This window comes from Ranitomeya variabilis, chromosome 5, assembly GCF_051348905.1.
Source record: "Ranitomeya variabilis isolate aRanVar5 chromosome 5, aRanVar5.hap1, whole genome shotgun sequence".
Taxonomy (NCBI): Eukaryota; Metazoa; Chordata; class Amphibia; order Anura; family Dendrobatidae; genus Ranitomeya; species Ranitomeya variabilis.
Window position 1 is genome coordinate 247463343 of NC_135236.1, and position 20609 is coordinate 247483951.

The 20609-nt window shown below is 41.1% G+C and overlaps 1 protein-coding gene across 4 annotated transcripts in view; it reads right to left on the reverse strand.

The window, feature by feature from the left end:
* Positions 1-1390: 1390 nt before the first annotated feature.
* Positions 1391-20609, reverse strand: part of C5H15orf39 (chromosome 5 C15orf39 homolog) — a 134380-nt gene continuing 115161 nt past the window's right edge. For 3 of the 4 annotated variants that reach the window (XM_077263978.1, XM_077263979.1, XM_077263980.1), the window contains one exon: positions 1391-5344. In XM_077263978.1, the coding sequence (XP_077120093.1) occupies positions 4848-5344 (497 nt within the window). In that variant the 3' untranslated portion in view covers positions 1391-4847. The remainder of the gene's footprint in view (positions 5345-20609) is intronic. The other variant, XM_077263981.1, reaches the window with a different exon arrangement.

Below are 20609 nucleotides of genomic sequence, written 5' to 3' on the forward strand. Positions count from 1 at the left end.
AGGGGTTAAGCATTGTCAAATTTCTCATTTTAATAAACTCAAAAGATAGCAGCCTAAATTTACTGTTAATATAAAGTACAATGAGTCACAAAAAACAATCTCAAAATCACTGGGATATGTTGAAACATTCCATAGTTTTGACACACATAAAAAGACATGTCAGATTTGAAAAATGTGGCCTGTTGACTAAGGGGTAATTAATATATTTTCATTTTCACCCCAGGCATGGGGTACAATCAGCCTGGGTGACACCGGATCATATCCCAATTCTTTATATGTATGAAATCCATCTGGTTTTTATTTTGAAACTAGAAATAGGCCCGATGCTATTGCATCGGCAGTGTGGTGAAATTAACATCTGTGTATGCTTAGTGGTGCTGACAGGAGCAGCAGACATGTCTCACACTGTTTGTGCTTTCCAACATATCTGTTCTTTATCATCCCTCTGCATTATGGCTGTTACTGGGAATAGTGGTGATGTATATCTGTCACTTTCGCAGGTGCAGTTCGTGGTTGTAAGGCTGTTACTGCGGCTGCACAAGAAAAACAGACGTCACCGCTATTCCCCATGCAGGCGCAGTAAGATCTGCGTAGTTTCCGAAAATGCGCGGGTAGAGCGCGCAGTTGTGGCTGTTACTGCACATGCGCGGGAATAGTGGTGACGTGAATGTCACTTGCGCCTGCGCAAGTGAAACTGCTGCGGTGCCTTATAGGATTCAGGGACAGCGGCCGGAAGTCCCAACTGGCGATTATATATGTAAGATTCTTGAATGCAGATTATTCTGCAAAATTAAGCACACAATTTTGTAGTGAGGATGTTTCAGGGGTGAGGGGGGGCACATCAATATGTGATTTGTTCGACTTTGATCATGTCAATTAACTCCAATTTATCGTTAGGATGCCTCCAACATCCCACTATGGCTTAATGGTATAAGAATAAAGCCAATGTACCATCCATCTGTTTGTTTTATGCATAGCTTGTGGTATGTGCACACGTCAGGATTTCTTGCAGAAATTTTCCTGACAAAAAAACGGAAATTTCTGCCAGAAATCCGCATGCGTTTTTTGTGCGTTTTTTCCCAGATGCATAGAATTGCGGGAAAAACGCAGAAAATCCGCAAAATTAATGAACATGCTCATTTTTTTTACCGCGATGCGTATTTTTCGCGGAAAAAAACGCATCCATGTGCACAAAACATGCAGAATGCATTCTAAATGATAGAATGCATAATGCATGCATTTTTAATGCGTTTTTATAGCATTTTTAGTGCGAAAAAAACGCGAAAAAACCTGAACGTGTGCACATAGCCTTACACGTTGCTTTCAGTTTACTACTGTAAATATACGGATACATTAATCAAATTTATAAAAATACAAAATGCAATTTTAACATGGTCATGTTGTTCTTTTAATGTTTGACTAATAGGCACTTCTTGCATGTGAAACAAAACAATTTACAACCATTGCACATTACAAACACATAAAATAAATTTACAGCTATCACTTCAGACAATAGTTGGTCCACATTAGCTCTCTTGATGCAATGTGCATCATTATTTGACCATGTGTATAAATACAACCGTATAAAAACAATCCTTAAAGAGTGAGAACTATACATGGCCCTTATAAAAAGGAAAATGTGGTTTTGTACTTTAAAATCAATGGTTGGAACATTTGTATTGTTAAGAATAATAACGAACAGTTCATTCAATATAAAAATTATCCAGTTGAAATGTATCCAGCTGCAAATTACAATACGCATAACTATGAAGTAGTGATGGCGGATGAAACTTGGTGCAAGGAAGATGGCCGGATGCCATTGGCAACGTCTCTCTTTGCATTACTTTTTGTTCATAGCGCATGGACTACCATTGGGATAAGCTTCTTTCTGGATGCCTATAGATGGTTAATAATTCATAAGATTACATTATCCAATTAAATGGGGTGGAATGTTAATCTAAACTTTCAAACACCATACCTTTTGAATTTTGTTGTAAATCTGCTGTCTTGAATAAAAAGCAATAATCTTATAAATGGATCTCTCTATCGATATCATTATCACTGCTTTTCATTCAACAGAGCACTGGCATGATGGAAGCTGGAAAGAATGCAAAAGTACAGTAAACAGGTCTGTGAATTAGTCCTTAAAGGGGTATTCCCAACTCGAAGATCCTATCCTAATATGTAGTCGGTGTAATAATAATAATATTACCAAATACCTTCAATTAGAAATGTAGCATAGTTTTTCTGATTCGCTGTATCTCTTTCCTCATGTGCAGGCATTGCAGGATCTTGGGTATCCATGGTTATGTCCACTAGCAACTAGCCAACTGTCACTATATCAGTGGTCGCAACCATGGATACCAAAGGTCCTGCAATGCCTGCACATGAGGAAAGAGACAAAGCGAATCATAAAAACTACAGTACATTTCTAATTAGAGGTATTTGCTAATATTATTATTATTACTACTACACCCCCCTACATATTGAGATAGGATATTTGAGATGGGAATACCCCTTTAAAGAGGACCGATTAAAAATCCACTTATTAAAAAACAAATGTCATTCTACATGTGATGTGTGTAGAAATATCTTGTGGACAGTATGGTTTCTCATTGATCCCTTTGCACCATACAAGCCTATAATGCACATGTGTGGGTCCAGAAAAAAACCAAAACAGGAAGCGTACAGTACTACTGCTGGGGCCCTAGTTTCACTTTATAAAGGAGTCTTTCCCTGCCTATCCACATCGCCTCAATGTCTATCACTCCACTAAGCAGCGAGATCTCAAGAGAATTTTGGAAATCTCAGCATTTAGGGAGGAGATTTTAGAAGGAACGGTATTTTAAGCGCTGCTGCCGGGACATCACATCATGAAGCTGCTCCACTGCTTCAATATCTAGGAGTTGTCAGCCGTAAGCACTTTTCCCTGCCTCCCCGCAGCGCTTCCCTGTCTATCATTATCATGCTGGTCTCTGCTATGATCACAGTATTCTCACAGCAATCAAAGCAGAGAGCAGCGATAATGAAAGGCAGTGAAGCACTGCTCAGAGGCAGGGAGACCTCTACTAATAAAGTAGCTATGTCCCCAAGTAGTAGCACAAACATTATTTGTACAGCTGAGACCCAGCTCTCTCTGCTCTGGACATATTGATCACTTCCGAAATGTGGAATGTAACGCTGCTAGAAACGCAGGGAACTGGCGGCAACTTTCAGCGGATGGTCAGATTTCTATAGCATTCGCGTGCCCTTCGCATGGTAAGCAAGTGCCTTTTATCTATTATTTTAATTAACTGAATTTACAATTTTTTTTATGTAATATTAATATGAAAAAGTCGACTTTTTCAATGATAGGTACTCCTTAAAAGGAGTTTAAAACATATCTCCACTTTCAAAAAACTTCAGTGCTACCGTACATTACAGGAAAAGATGATGCCCTGCATTATGGCAAGTGCAGGGAGTAAACAGGAAGTGCATGACCGCTCCGCGGAATCCTGCACCAGGCACATGTAGTATGCAACATTTAGGCTGTTTAGTTGCATGACTGCAAAGTTTGGATCTCTGTACAAGAGCAACATGAATGGGGAGAAATGCATAATGTATCTCAAATACAGTACAAAATAAATATATGCATTCAGAAACATTTCATACACATTTAAAAGTTGTTGTGTCATTTTGCTTAAAGAGAATCTGAAACGGGTTTTTGCTATGTAATCTGATGGCACCATGATGTAAGGGCTGAGATACGGATTCCAGCAATGTATCACTTACTAGGCTGTGTTTTATCAGCAGAAGATTATCACTAGAGGACTAGGAGTCTTGTGCTTCCTGGTCCAACCATGAACCCAGCACTGATTAGCAGCTCTCTGTCACTATACAAATGTACACAGAAAGCTAGTAATAAGTGGTGTGGGTGGGGTTATACAGGACTCAGCACCCTGAACACTGCTAGACCTACAACAAAGGACATTGTGGTTCTATCACAACTGTGGCACCCAGTAAACTAAGCGATACATCAGTGGAATCAGGGTCTCCATCCCTACATCATGCTGCTACCAGACTAAACAGCAAAACCTGCTCACAGGTTCTCTTTAAAGTGGAGGTATGCTTTTAATAAAACTGGAAAAATAACATGAATTGAAACATAGCTACGTTATTTTCTTATAACAAAACCAATGACATACTATATTATTATACACATGAAAATACTTAAAAGAAAACAAGAAAAGACGGCATTAAGGCACCTTTTATATATTTAGGAGAAACTTCTTAATATAAAATTTTCTAAGACATACTGAATTCCAGGATACCTGGTTAAAATGTACATAAAATTACCTCCTGAAACAATCAAGGAGGTTACAGGAAATGTAAAAGAGGCACTTTTTTTATCTACACTTACATTTTCCTCACAAAAGGAGAAAAAAAATTATGAAAATTTTAAACAGAAACAGGGCTGTGGAGTCAGTTGTTGGGTCAAGTTTATATTGGAGTCAGTCAGTCAAAATGAACTGATTCCAGATGAAAAAAATGCTCTGCTAATATAAAGTAATTTATTAACTTACATACAAAATAGACAAATGTATAACAGCTAATAAAAATATATTTTAACAATCTAAGGGTCCTTAGTTACTTAATAAAATTGCTACCATTTTATTACAGCAATTGTGTTCTTACTAATTACTTGACCATTTATGAAGAAGGAGCAGAAGTCAAGAGTGTGAAAAAAGAGAGAAGTCAGAGCCTTAGCTTACCCGCTCCACAGCCCTGAACAGAAATGTTTCACCAATCACTGTGATCCATACCTGCCGCCAGGTCTATTGTGTAACCACGGTTTTACAAACACTGGTTTAATCATCCAATCGGAGCCATCCCTTCTCATAGTCCTGCAACAGTTCTAAAAAATAGCGCGTGCCTGGCTCCTCATCATACCACACCTCATACTGTGTGTCACGAGGGTTACGTGAACGGAGGTGCACCCGTAGCACTCTACCTCGGAACCAGACGTCTTGCTCGCCGTCATCAAACAAGTGTAAGATACGTCTCCCAACTAGATTTGGAAAACGTTTACTTGTACGTCGCTGCTTTCTTTTCTTGTAGGTAAACAGCGGACGTGCTCTAGTTTGTGTCCTGCCACAAACTGTCCTTTTCTGTAGTTTGTCCTTCTTCTGAGGAGTCTTTGGACTTTGAGGCCTATATACATGGATGCCGGTATGCATGCGCACTCTCCGCAGCTTCAGAATTAGGGAATTTTTTACTTTCCTCGGTGAGGCACTTAGTGGTTCCTTCTTTGATGAGTCAGTTACTTTGTGGTGTTGATCTTCTCCTTTACTTCGTGAACTTTTACCTGTGAAATTGTATATAAATTTGAGTAAAATTACAAAAAAATATGAAATAAGAAAAAAATGTTTTATTGTGATATAATGAAACGACAATTGTTCATCTAAAGTTTAGTGACTGTAATGTTTACAATGGGATTATGTTAGGATGTCTGTAAAGTGCTGCAGAAATTAATTATGCAAATATCCTCTTTAGAGAGAAAGGACTAGAGCTCTAATGCCGCCTATTGACCCTTTAACAAGCCTTGCTACTTGATTTAGGATAAAAAGACAAATCGAACCAGACACTCCATTTGCAGTCACATGGTTTGGGGTGTTTGCTAATCTGAATTAGCTAATCGAGAGGCCTCTGACAGTGAAGGGTTTCTCCTTCTTGCAGTCTCCATAAGGAGAAGAATTCCTTCTTGGACCCAAGTAATCAATGGCGCTATACAAGTATATCCTGCCCAGCTTCTTTAGCCTGCTCTTCCAACTCAGTGATGTCACAGAAAAGATCAGAGACAGCTGTCAGGTACTGTAGGGTGGGTGTTCTAAACCCTCCTGCCTCAGTCACCATCCAGCTACATTTGGGGGGGTATCACTGTGTTCAGGACAAACTGCAAAACAAATGAAGGACCATATTTACCCATTACCCTTGTGAAAATGAAACATTTGCAGCCAAAATTAATAACATTATAGTGTTAAAACAGTAATTTTTAATTTCCACAGCCCAATGTTATAAAAGTCTATGGGGCACTTGTACGTTCAAAATACTCACTACACCCACCCACAGACAAAATTGAACTCCAAATGTCAAAATGGCATTTCTTCTCATCCAAGCCTCTCATTTTCATGGCCCAATCTAACAAAAAAAATTTGGACACCACCAGTGAGTTGAAAATGCTCATCACACCACTGAGTGAATTTCTTGAGTAAGTCCGGGGTCACACTTGCGAGTTCAATGCGAGAAACTTGCGCGAGTCTCTCGCATCAAGTCCCAGCACTGCCTCCAAAACTCGGGACCGGAGTGTGCGGCTGCATAGAAATACATGCAACCGCACGCTCCGGTCCCGAGTGCCGGCGGCAGTGACGGGACTTGATGCGCGAGTTTCTCGCATTGAACTCGCAAATGTGACCCCCGGCCTTATAGTGTAGCACCTAAGGCTCAATAAAAGTGTTGTGATATCCACAACATGGCCCAGCGAAATCAGAGAAATGTGCACTCCTTCCCTTCAGAGCCCAGCAGTATGCCCAAGCAGCAACTGCTGACCACATGTTGCCACATTCGAGAAAAATTGCATAACAAATGATGAAGTCCACTTTCTCCTATTACCCTTGTGAAAATTAATCATCTTAAAGGGACACTGTCACCTGAATTTGGAGGGAACAATCTTTAGACCTAGGGGCGGGGTTTTCGGGTGTTTGATGCACCCTTTCCTTACCCGCCGGCTGCATGCTGGCTGCAATATTGGATTGAAGTTCATTCTCTGTCTTCAGTAATACATGCCTGCACAAGGCAATCTTGCCTTGTGCAGGCATGTATTACGGAAGACAGAGAATGAACTTCAATCCAATATTGCAGCCAGCATGCAGCCGACGGGTTAGGAAAGGGTGCATCAAACACCCGAAAACCCCGCCCCTAGGTCTAAAGATTGTTCCCTCCAAATTCAGGTGACAGTGTCCCTTTAAACTAAAGCAACATGTTTGTGGAAAAAATGTCTTTCATTTCCTGTCCTAATATTATGACCTTTGGTAAAGCACTTGTGGGTACAAAATGGTCACTAAACCCCTAGATGAATTCATTAAGGGGTATAGTTTCCAAAATGGTATAACTTCTAAAGGGTTTATGCAGTTTTGCCACCTCAGGGCCTCTACAAATGCTATGGAGTCTGCAGTTTCAACAAAAATTTCTCTCCACAAATCAAAGAGTGCTCTCTCTCTCTCCCAAGCCCTGCAAATGCCAAAACATGATTTCTGTGTGGAGGAGAAATTGCACAATAAAATGTAGGTATCATTTTCTCTTATACAGGAAAAATATATCAATATTTTAGTGAAAAAAAATATAATTTTATCATTGTATTTTGTGTTAATTGCCATGAAACACCTGAAGCATTTAATTTTCTGATGGCAGTTTTAACCCCTTCACGACCTTTAATATATACTTACGTCAAAGGTCGTGTCCCTGCATTTGATGTGAGCTCGCACGCCTTTCTCAGCACATTTAATCAGTCATCATGTGCCTTTAACAGTCACGGCTGGAGTGATGCTGTTAACCTGTTAAATGCCGCTGTCAATCACTGAAAGATGGATTGAACATGCGCCGGAAGCACTTCATTCATCCCGCACATTGCCGCCCCTGTCATGTGATGGAGGAGCGCTGATGTGTTGTCATGACAGCCGGAGTTCTGCTGATGACCCCCCTGCCTGTCATTACGATCTTCCTGTTAACTCCAGAGGTGATCGAGATTTCTTATATACATAGCAGTGCTGAATCACTCCTAAGGTGACTATTAAATTCAGTCAAAAGCCTCAATGGGGACAGTGTTGATAATGTCAATGCAAAGTATGAGAACCGAGTTGGCTGGGTGAGAGGCTTAAAAGGGGTACAAAGTACATTTTAACCCCTTCATGACATTGGGATTTTTCGTTTTTCCGTGTTAGTTTTTCACTCCCCTCCTTCCCAGAGCCATAACTTTTTTATTTTTCCGTCAATTTGGCCATGTGAGGGCTTATTTTTTACAGGACGAGTTGTACTTTTGAACGACATCATTGGTTTTAGCATGTCGTGTACTAGAAAATGGGAAAAAAATTCCAAGTGCAGTGAAATTGCAAAAAAAGTGCAGTCCCACACTTGTTTTTTGTTTGGCTTTTTTTTGCTAGGTTCACTAAATGCTAAAACTGACCTGCCATTATGATTCTCCAGGTCACTACGAGTTCATAGACACCTAACATGACTAGGTTATTTTTTACCTAAGTGGTGAAAAAAAATTCCAAACTTTGCTAAAAAAAAAAAAAAAAAAAAAAAAAAAAATTGCGCCATTTTCCGATACTCGTAGCGTCTCCATTTTTCATGATCTGGGGTCGGTCGAGGGCTTATTTTTTGCGTGCCGAGCTGGCGTTTTTAAGGATAGCATTTTGGTGCAGATACGTTCTTTTGATCGCCCGTTATTGAATTTTAATGCAATGTCGCGGCGACCAAAAAACATAATTCTGTCGTTTCAAATTTTTTTCTCGCTACGCTGTTTAGCGATCAGGTTAATGCTTTTTTTATTGATAGATCGGGCGATTCTGAACGCGGCTATACCAAATATGTGTAGGTTTGATTTTTTTTATTGATTTATTTTGATTGGGGCGAAAGGGGGTGATTTAAACTTTTTTTAAAATTTTTTTCAAATTTTTTTTAACTTTTTTTTTTTTTACTTTTGCCATGCTTCAATAGCCTCCATGGGAGGCTAGAAGCAGGCACACCACGATCACCTCTGCTACATAGCAGCGATCTGCTGTTCGCTGCTATGTAGCAGAAAATCAGGTGTGCTGTGAGCACCGACCACAGGGTGGCGCTCACAGCTGCTGGGGTCTCAAGGACCTCTATGGTTACCATTCAGAAGCATCGCCGACCTCCGATCATGAGACGGGGGTCGGCGATGCCGTCATTTCCTGCCGCCCGGCCGGATGCGGTAGTTAAATGCCGCTGTCTGCGTTTGAAAGCGGCATTTAACTAGTTAATAGGCGCGGGCAGATCGTGATTCTGCCCACGCCTATTGCGGGCACATGTCAGCTGTTCAAAACAGCTGACATGTCCTGGCTTTGATGCGGGCTCACCGCCGGAGCCCGCATCAAAGCGGGGCTTCTGACCTCAGACGTACTATCCCGTCCGAGGTTAGAAAGGGGTTAATCAATCTTCGAATAATAAGTTTCACAATTGAATGTGTTTAAAAAATGTCCCTGTGCTGAGGTAATCTTATAAATGTGTCCCTGCTGTGTACTGTGTAATGGCTGTGTGTGACCGTGCAGGAACATGGTCTGATAATACTTATTATTATTCAAAGATCTATTGATTCAAATGTTGCTTATAACTTTGTGGGAAAACCTCTTTAAGACTGGAATTTAAGCCAGGCCTGCCACGTCAGGGATGAATTATACGCCATGCATGCTCCTTAAATTAAATACGGAAATTGTCTCTTCAGAGAGGAAGAGGGCTTGAACTCTAGAGCCACCTATTGGAAGTAGCAGTAAGTTGTGTAGAGTGCATCAGGTTGACATATGTAAGTTGCTGCAGGGCTTTTGCTTATTTTGTCTTTATCATAGGTTTTGTCTGTTTAGTGGCCAGTGTGAACATGTGCCTACACACTGCATGCACACCAACTTATATTCCATTTAATCTCTTCAGGTTTTTATTTCAGGTTCTTTGCGCCCTGTGCAATTCAGGGTGTAGCCTCCCTTTTCTTTGAGCTGGACATTACATTCATATAGTTGCCCACCCATAGGTGTCCATTAGCCGGTCATAGTCCTTCTCTACCCTAATTCACATTGTCACTTGACATATGGTAAGGTTTTAATACTAGAGGTTAGGAGCATTCCGAATAGGTCACCTTGGCGTAGTGACTTTTATGTTTTTTCATCAAAATTATGTTAAGCCAAGTACCCTAAATTATTTTCATGCACTATTGCTATTCATTTACTGCAGTGTATGTGCTTATTTTGTTTTCTCTTAGGATTTGCCTGTTTACTGGCCACTCTGAATATGCACCTACATGCTAAATGAAGACCAAATTATATTCCACTTTATCTCTAAGTATATGTACTATAAGCTGTGTAAAGTACATCAAATTATGCAATAAATTACAGTAAATCAGAAATAATTCTAGTACTCCATGGATGAGTGGTAGACTTTTAAATAGCCTTTTATGCATAGGCCAGGTTTTTCGGAGCATTTGTCACATTGCCAAGTGGTATCCTTTCTTATTCCTGTTTAGTAACACCCTCGGCACTATTGTTGGTTTGCTGTGTCTGTCAGCGTAGGTGTACAGAGGCTGGAGGTACTACCAGGAGACAGGCCAGTACACCATTAGACGTGGAGGGGGCCGTAGAAGGGCAACAACCCAGCAGCCGGACCCCTACCTCAGCTTTTGTTCAAGGAGGAACAGGAGCACTGCCAGAGCCCTGCAAAATTACCTCCAGCAGGCCACAAATGTGCACGTGTCTGCACAAACGGTTAGAAACCGACTCCATGAGGATGGTCTGAGTGCCCGACGTCCACCGATGGGGGTTGTGCTCACACCCCAACACCATGCAGGACGCTTGGCATTTGCCACAGAACACCAGGATTGGCAAATTCGCCACTGGCGCCCTGTGCTCTTCACAGATGAAGGCAGGTTAACACTGAGCACATGTGACAGACGTGACAGAGTCTGGAGATGCCATGGAGAGAGATCTGCTGCCTGCAACATCCTTCAGCATGACAGGTTTAGCTTCAATGCCTTCATCTTGCAAGAACTACTGACATGAGGTCTGGCATTGTCCTGCATTAGGAGGAACCCAGGGCCAACCGCACCGGCATATGGTCTCACAAGGGGTCTGAGGATCTCATCTCGGTACCTAATGGCAGTCAGGCTACCTCTGGCGAGCACATGGAGGGCTGTGCGGCCCTCCAAAGAAATGCCACCCCACACCATTACTGACCCACTGCCAAAACGGTCATGCTGAAGGATGTTGCAGTCAGCAGATCGCTCTGCACGGCGTCTCCAGACTCTGTCACGTCTGTCACATGTGCTCATTGTGAACCTGCTTTCATCTGTGAAGAGCACAGGGTGCCAGTTGTGAATTTGCCAATCCTGGTGTTCTGTCGCACATGCCAAGTGTCCTGCATGGTATTGGGCTGTGAGCATAGCCCCATCTGTGGATGTCGGGCACTCAGACCATCCTCATGGAGTCGGTTTCTAACCATTTGTGCAGACATGCACATTTGTGGCCTGCTGGAGGTCATTTTGCAGGGCTCTGGCAGTGCTCCTCCTGTTCCTCCTTGCACAAGGGCTGAGGCAGCGGTCCTACTGCTGGGTTGTTGCACTCCTACGGCCCCCTCCACGTCTCCTGGTGTACTGGCCTGTCTCCTGGTAGCGCCTCTGGACACTACGCTGACAGACACAGCAAACCTTCTTGTCACAGCTCGTATTGATGTGCCATCCTGGATGAGCTGCACTACCTGAACTACTCCTTTATTGAGTGTGTCTTGAAAACTGCCAATAATTTCCATGTGTTGTCTATTCCATTTGCACAACAGCATGTAAAATTGATTGTCAAACAGTGTTGCTTCCTAAGTGGACAGTTTGATTTCACAGAAGTTTGATTTACTTGGAGTTATATTCTGTTTAAAAGTTCCATTTATTTTTTTGAGTAGTGTATATATACATACACACACACACACATACAGCTCTGGCAAAAATTAAGAGACCACTGCAAAATGTTCAGAATAACAAAAAAAGGCATTGCTTGCAGACCTCAAATAATGCAAAAAAAAAAACAAGTTCATAATCATTCAGAAACAACAACACTAATGTTTTAACTCAAGAAAGTTCATAAATCAATATTTTCTGGAATAACCATGATTTTTAATCACAGCTTTCATGCTTTCCACCAGTCTTTCACACTGCTTTTGGTCAATCAAGGTGTGGATGAAGGACCACCACATTAAATCCCTGTCATGGCCAGCCTAATCTCCAGACCTGAAGCCTATTGAAAACCTCTGGAAAGTAATCAAGAGGAAGATGGATAGTCACAAGCCATCAAACAAAGAAGAACTGCTTACATTTTTGCACCAGGAGTGGCATAAGGTCACCCAAAAGCAATGTGAAAGACTGGTGGAAAACATGCCAAGAAGCATGAAAGCTGTTAATAAAACTCATGGCTATTCCACAAAACATTGATTTCTGAACTCTTCCTGAGTTAAAACATTAGTATTGTTGTTTCTAATTGATTATGAACTTTTTTTTTTTTTTTTTGCATTATTTGAGGTCTGTGAGCAATGCATTTTTTTCTTATTATGACTATTTCTCATTTTCAGAAAATAAATACAAAATTTATTGCTTGGAACTTTCGATACATGTTGTCAGTAGTTTATAGAATAAAAGAACAATATACATTTTATTCAACAATATACCTATAGAGAGAAAAATCAAACTGAAAATTTTGCAGATGTCTCTTAATTTTTGCCAGAGCTGTATATTTTTTTTCGCATTGTTTACATTTGAAAAATTGCAAAAAGAAAAATGGGCCGCTGCAAACGTTTGGGCACCCTGCATGGTTAGTACCTATTTTAGAACAGAATTCCCCTTGTTTTTATGTGAGGAACAAAGGTATACCCACAACTCCTGATACAGACTTGCTTATTAGCTTGCCATGCATCTTTACTGATACAACGGCACTGCAGGAGTGTATATGCTTAAAGGTATAAAAACATATTGTGTCTATTAGGTTGTAGTTCAATCATAGACTGTTAGCACTGTTGCACTTTAATGCTTACCTTTTGCACAAATTAGCAGGTTTTGCTGCAGTAGCCTGTATAATACATAGTTGCATTTCTTTGGCACATAGGCTTATAGCAAATTCTTATACTGCCACACACACACTTGGTTTCATGACTCTATTTAATAGGCCCTTACGAGGATGCTGTGTGTAGGACTGATTGGTCTTAGTGGCTTATACATATTGGCTGCGTCATTTTGAAGGAGTGTTTCTTATATACATATTACAAATAACATTTGAAGTTCTGTTCATGGTTCATCGTGTTCGCTCTGTGATTGTTTTTAGCGAGATTTCACCTTGTTTGGCTATTTTCGTGGATTTTTTATGTTCACTACATGTGGTATTTAATAAAGTATTTTCAATTTTATTCTTGTGGGTATACCTTTGTTCCTCAATTAAAAACAAGGGGAATTCTGTTCTAAAAAAGTTTTATGAAGGTATCTAATATATTTGGGATTTTGTTATTTATAATTATGGTTAGTACCTAGTAGCACAACCTGTAAATGCAGAGTCTGTCAATTCTTGTTTGAGGGATGTTCATCCATTCTCCCTTGGAAAATTCTTTCAGTTCTGGAAGTTGCTAGGGTCGTCTTATTGCTATTTTGACATCTTGCCACATATTTTCAATGATGTTCAGATCAGGGGACTGTGAGGTCCACTGTAAAACCTTCAGCATGATCCTTCTGAGTTGGTCTTTTGTGGATTTTGACGCATATTTAGGATCATTATCCATTTGCGGAAGCCATCACTCTTTTCAACTTCAGCTTTTTTACAGTTGGTGTTTTGTTTGCATCAAGGATTTTACAAAATTTAAATGAATCTATTCTATCCCTCCATAATTAACCCCTTCCTGACGTCGGACGGGATAGTACGTCCGACGTCAGGTCCCCTGCTTTGATGCAGGGCTCCGCGGTGAGCCCGCATCAAAGCCTAGACATATCAGCTGTTTTGAACAGCTGACATGTGCCCGCAATAGCGGCGGGTGAAATCGCTATTCACCTGCCGCTATTAACTAGTTAAATGCCGCTGTCAAACGCAGACAGCGGCATTTAACTACCGCATCCGGCCGGGCGGCCGGAAATGACGTCATCGCCGACCCCCGTCACATGATCGGGGGTCGGCGATGCTTCAGTATTGTAACCATAGAGGTCCTTGAGACCTCTATGGTTACTGATCGCCAGTAGCTGTGAGCGCCACCCTGTGGTCGGCGCTCACAGCACACCTGATTTTCTGCTGCTTAGCAGCGATCTGATGATCGCTGTTATGTAGCAGAGGCGATCGAGTTGTGCCTGCTTCTAGCCTCCCATGGAGGCTATTGAAGCATGGCAAAAGTAAAAAAAAAAAGTAAAAAAAAATGTGAAAAAAATAAAAAAAACAAAAAGTTTAAATAACCCCCCTTTCCCCCCAATCAAAATAAATCAATTAAAAAAAAATCAAACCTACACATATTTGGTATCGCCGCGTTCAGAATCACCCGATCTATCAATAAAAAAAAAGCATTAACCTGATCGCTAAACGGCGTAATGAGAAAAAAAATCCGAAACGGCAGAATTACGTTTTTTTGGTCGCCGTGACATTGCATTAAAATGCAATAACGGGCGATCAAAAGAACGTATCTGCACCAAAATGGTATCATTAAAAACGCCAGCTCGACACGCAAAAAATAAGCCCTCAACCGACCCCAGATCATGAAAAATGGAGACGCTACGAGTATCGGAAAATGGCGCAATTTTTTTTTTTTTAGCAAAGTTTGGAATTTTTTTTCACCACTTAGGTAAAAAATAACCTAGTCATGTTAGGTGTCTATAAACTCGTAATGACCTGGAGAATCATAATGGCAGGTCAGTTTTAGCATTTAGCGAACCTAGCAAAAAAGCCAAGCAAAAAACAAGTGTGGGATTGCACTTTTTTTGCAATTTCACCGCACTTGGAATTTTTTTCCCGTTTTCTAGTACACGACATGGTAAAACCAATGATGTCGTTCAAAAGTACAACTCGTCCTGTAAAAAATAAGCCCTCACATGGCCAAATTGACGGAAAAATAAAAAAGTTATGGCTCTGGGAAGGAGGGGAGTGAAAAACGAATACGGAAAAACGGAAAATCCCACGGTCATGAAGGGGTTAAGGGTTGCTGAGATGTCCTTTTCTTGAAATTCTGTGTCCTTTTTTCTTTACACATACCTTTGTTCATTGTGGCCACAGAGTTCTATTTTAACCTAACTGATCCACAGGACTGGTTTCCAAAATCAGGCATCAGGCTTGTTTAGATGTTCTTTTGCATTGTTTTGACGCTAAATTTTTGTGAGAACGCAGGAGAGGTTTTCTTCTGATGACTCTTCCATGAAGACCATATTTTTGCAGGTGTCTATGAACTGTAGAACAATGTACTACAACTCCAAAGTCGTCTAACTCTTTCTTACTCTTGCAGTCAAGCGGGGGTTCCGATTTGCCTCTCTAGCAATCCTACAAGCTGCTCTCACTGAAATGTTGCTTGGTATTCCAGACCTTATCTTGATCTCCACTGTTCCTGTTAACTGTCATTTCTTAATTACACTTCGAACTGGGGAATGGGCAACTTGAAAACGCGTTGCTATCTTCTTGTAGTCTTCTCCTGCTTTGTGGGTCTCCACCATTTTCAAAGTGCTAGGCAGCTGCTTAGAAGGACACTAGATTTTACAAAGCTGTGAAATTTGCATCACCTGACCTTTTGTAACGAAGACTTTGAAGAAGCCAAAACCCTAACAGGCTAATTAACGTCTGAAACCTTGGTCAAAGTTATCTGAGCATACAAACATCCAAGGGTGCCCAAACTGTTCCATTTTCCTTTTTGTAAATTTTAAAATGTAAGAAATGATTAAATACACACACATATACACAATATTTCTTTTTTTTTTACAAAATGAAATGTGTCATTTTTAACTTCAGCCCTTTTAGAGATCATTTCATCTTTAGCTCGCTTAACTGTTCACAATAACAGTAATTTTGACCAGGGGTGCGCAAACTTTTACATGCCACTATATAACTATTCCTCACTAAGCATATTTGGGGTTATCTCCAGCTTCATCCTTCTCAATGCTTGCAGTATGGTTGGGTACCGTCAGACTGACAGAGGAGAAAGAGGATGAAGCTGGAGATCATGTCACTGCGTACAACATAGGTTAAAACATTATTTTACATATCACAACCCTGTTTCCAACTGCAGACTGAGGTATGTATGATACAGTTCTTGTCTGCTGAGACAACGTTCTCGAGAGATGTAAGTCTTCAGTCTGCAGCCAGTCCTGACACGTGACTAGGACAGGCGGTAGTTTGAATTGTATCTCATTCTTGGAGAACCCCTTTAAAGTTAAAGAACAGGGTTTTTATCAAAGTCTGATCTTCACCACACATTTATGGAAGTTTATTATGGCACAAGCAAAGGAAATTTCTGTGGACCTCAGAGAAAGAGTTGTTGATGCTTACATGGCAGGAAAAGGTTACAAAACCATGTCTAAAGAGTTTGAACTCAAATCAATCTACAATCATATACATACACACTATGTGTCAACATACTGATCAGTTTATATATGGGATCTACGGGTTAATGTTTCTTCTTGTGGAAAGTGACATGCCTGGACTGGCATGACAGGATGAGGTGGATTATAAGCCCTGAAATGCTTCTCTGGGAAATTAAGTGTACAAATTGCTTCTTCAAATAGGTAGAGGACTTGAACTCTAGTGCCATGTATTGGAAGTAGCAATCACTGAAGTCAATATTACCTTTTAGGATTGCTACTTCCAATAAGTAGTACTAGAGTTGATAAAAAAAACTTAAAAGTCATCCAATCACGTCAAGGAGTACCTCATATAGATGGTCCTTAGTTCTAGTTACTCACTTTTCCAAGTGCCCATACAAGCCTCAAACTAAATGGGGAAGAGATAGGAACCTGGCTTAGCTTGTAATGTAACATTTTTGAGAAAGAATGATGGTTAAGAATGAATAGCTTTTTGAACAAAAAATGTACATGATCTTATTTTTCAGACTATAAGGCACACCGGACCATAAGACGCAGCTAAGTTTTAGAGAAGGCGAATAGAATAAAAATTTAAGCAAACATACAGTGGGTACGGAAAGTATTCAGACCCCTTTAGATTTTTCACTCTTTTTCATTGCATTTGATAAATTCAAAAAAGTTTTTTTTCTCATTAATGTACACTGTGCACCCCATCTTGACTGGAAAAAAAAAACAAATGTAGAAATTTTTGCAATTTTAATAAAAAAGAAACACTGAAATATCAGACACTCATATTTAAGTCGCATGCCCATTTCCTTGTGATCCTCCTTGAGATGGTTCTACTCCTTCATTGAAGTCCAGTTGTGTTTAATTAAACTGATAGAACTTGATTGGGAAAGGCACACACCTGTCTATATAAAACCTCACAGCTTACAGTGCACGTGAGACCAAATGAGACTGGCCAAGGAGCTCAGAGACAAAATTGTAGCAAGGTACAGATCTGGCCAAGGTTACAACAACATTTCTGCAGTACTCAAGGTTCCTAAGAGCACAGTGGCCTCCATAATCCTTAAATGGAAGAAGTTGTCATCGTAAACCTGGCCGTCCAGCCAAACTGAGCAATTGTCGGAGAAGAGCCTTGGTGAGAGAGGTAAAGAAGAACCCCAAGATTACTGTGGCTGAGCTCCAGAGATGCAGTAGGGAGATGGGAGAAAGTTCCACAAAGTCAAATATCACTGCACCCTCCACCACTTGGGCTTTTATGGCAGAGCAGCCCAACAGAAGCCTCTACTCAGTGCAAGACATATAAAAGCCCGCACAGAGTTTGCTATAAAACACATTAAGGACTCCCAGACTATGAGAAATAAGATTCTCTGGTCTGATGAGATGAAGATAGACCTTTTTGGTGATAATTTTAAGGGATATGTGTGGAGAAAACCAGGCACTGCTCATCACTTGCCCAATACAATCCCAACAGTGAAACATGGTGGTGGCAGCACCATGCTATGGTGGTGTTTTTCAGCTGCAGGGACAGGATGACTGGTTGTCATTGAAGGAAACATAAATGCGGCCATGTACAGAGTTATCCTGGAAGAAAACCTCTTCCAGAGTGTTCTGGACCTCAGACTTGGCCAAAGGTTCACATTTCCAACAAGACAATTACCCTAAGCACACAGCTAAAATAACAAAGGCATGGCTTCAGAACAACTCTGTGACCATTCTTGACTGGCCCAGCCTTGACCTGCAGACCATCTCTGGAGAGACCTGAAAATGGCTGTCCACCAACGTTCACCATCCAACCTGACAGAACTGGAGAGGATCTGCAAGGGAGAATGGCAGATGAATCCCCAAATCCAGGTGTGAAAAACTTGTTGACCCATTCCTAAGAAGACTAATGGCTGTACTAGGGTGCTTCTACTCAATACTGAGCAAATGGTCTGAATACTTATGACCATGTGATATTTCAGTTTTTCTCTTTTAAAAAAATTAGCAAAAAATACTACATTTCTGTTTTTCTCAGTCAAGATGGGGTGCAGAGCGTACATTAATGAGAAAAAAAAGACCTTTTTTTGAATTTACCAAATGACTGCAATGAAACAAAGAGTGAAAAATTTAAAGGGATCTGAATACTTTCCGTACCCACTGTACATGTCCCCCAGCCCCATCCAGGTATACATGGCCATCATCTCGATCCTGGTATACATGGCCACCATCCCCATCCAGGTATACATGGCCCCCCATCCCATCCAGGTATACATGACCCCCATCCTCATCCTGGTATACATGGCCCCCCATCCCCATCCTGGTATAAATGGCCACCATCTCCATCCTGGTATACATGGCCCGCCCATCATGCTGCACACAAAAAAATAAACAATTCTACTTATCTTCCCTCAGCTTCTTTGCAGCAGTGTCCTTTTCTGATGCTAGCAGTTGATTTCAGCGTGTAACAGCACTTGATGTTACTGCCATGCACCCTCACACGCTGAGGTCAGCTGCCAGAATCACTGCGCTCCACACCCGTGATTATGAGCGTGGAGAGCAGTGAATATTAATTTTCTTTAATAACTGGCACAATGCTAGCCACAGGCGGCAGGCGATCACTGCTATTAAAGAAATTGAATATTCACTGCTCTCCACTCCCATGAGCGTGGGGAGCAGTGAATATTCATTCTCTTATAGCAGGCACACAAGATCGCAACGCCGCTGAACGAAGCTGGCAGCTGCTGCTAATACTGTGCCTTTTATTAACCCCTTTCTGACCTCGGCTCGGACGGGATAGTGCGTCCGAGGTCAGATACCCCGTTTTGATGCAGGGCTCCGGCAGTGAGCCCGCATCAAAGCCGGGACATGTCAGCTGTTTTGAACAGCTAGTATGTGCCCGCAATAGCGGCGGGTGAAATCGCGATTCACCCGCCGCTATTAACCAGTTAAATGCCGCTGTCAAACGCTGAGACCTCTTGGTTACTGGTCCTTGAGACCTCTATGGTTACTGATCCCGGCTAGATGTGAGCGCCCCCCTGTGGTCGGCGCTCATAGCAAGCCTCCATTTCTGCATAGCAGCAATCTGATGATCGCTGCTATGTAGCAGAGCCGATCGAGTTGTGCCAGGTTCTATAGCCATGGGAGGCTATTTAAGCATGGCAAAAGTAACAAAAAAAGTAAAAAAAATGTGAAAAAAATAAAAAAAATATAAAAGTTTAAATTACCCCCTTTCGCCCCATTCAAAATAAATCAATTAAAAAAAATAAAAAATCAAACCTACACATATTTGGTATCGCTGCGTTCAGAATCGCCCGATCTATCAATAAAAAAATAAGGATTAAAAAAATTTGAAAGGCGAGAATTACGTTTTTTTGGTCGCCGTGACATTGCATTAAAATGCAATAACGGGCGATCAAAAGAACGTATCTGCATCAAAATGCTATCATTAAAGACGACAGCTCGGCATGCAAAAAATAAGCCCTCACCTGACCCCAGATCACAAAAAATGGAGACGCTACGGGTATTGGAAAATGGCGAAATTTTTATTTTTTTTTATCAAAGTTTGGAATTTTTTTTCACCACCTAGATAAAAGAGAACCTAGACATGTTTGGTGTCTATGAACTCGTAATGAGCTGGAGAATCATAATGGCTGGTCAGTTGTAGCATTTAGTGAACCTAGCAAAAAAGCCAAACAAAAAACTAGTGTGGGATTGCACTTTTTTTGCAATTTCACCGCACTTGGAATTTTTTTCCAGTTTTCTAGTCCACGACATGCTAAAACCAATGATGTCGTTCAAAAATACAACTTGTTTCGCAAAAAATAAGCCCTCACATGGCCATATTGACAGAAAAATAATAAAAGTTATAGCTCTGGGAAGGAGGGAAGCGAAAAACGAACACGGAAAAACAGAAAATCCCAAGGTCATGAAGGGGTTAAACAAAATGCATATTCACTGCTCTCCACACACATGGGAGTGGAGAACAGTTAATATTCATTCTCTTTAACAGTGGGCATATGTGATCGCCTGGCGGCTGCGGCTAACACTGTGCCCACTATTAAAGAAAATGAATATTCACTGCTCCACACGCCCAAAATTGCTCCCACCTCTCTGCACCGGCTTCAGTGTATAGATTTGGGAGGGACTCTGGGCATGGGGAGCAGTGAATATTCATTTTCTTTTAACAGTGGGCAGAGTTAGCAGCAGCAGCCGTCTCCAGCCTCCTGTGACCCGCTCCTCTACCGCTACAACCCCATCCACAGGGAACACACATATATATAAAAAATCCAGATTT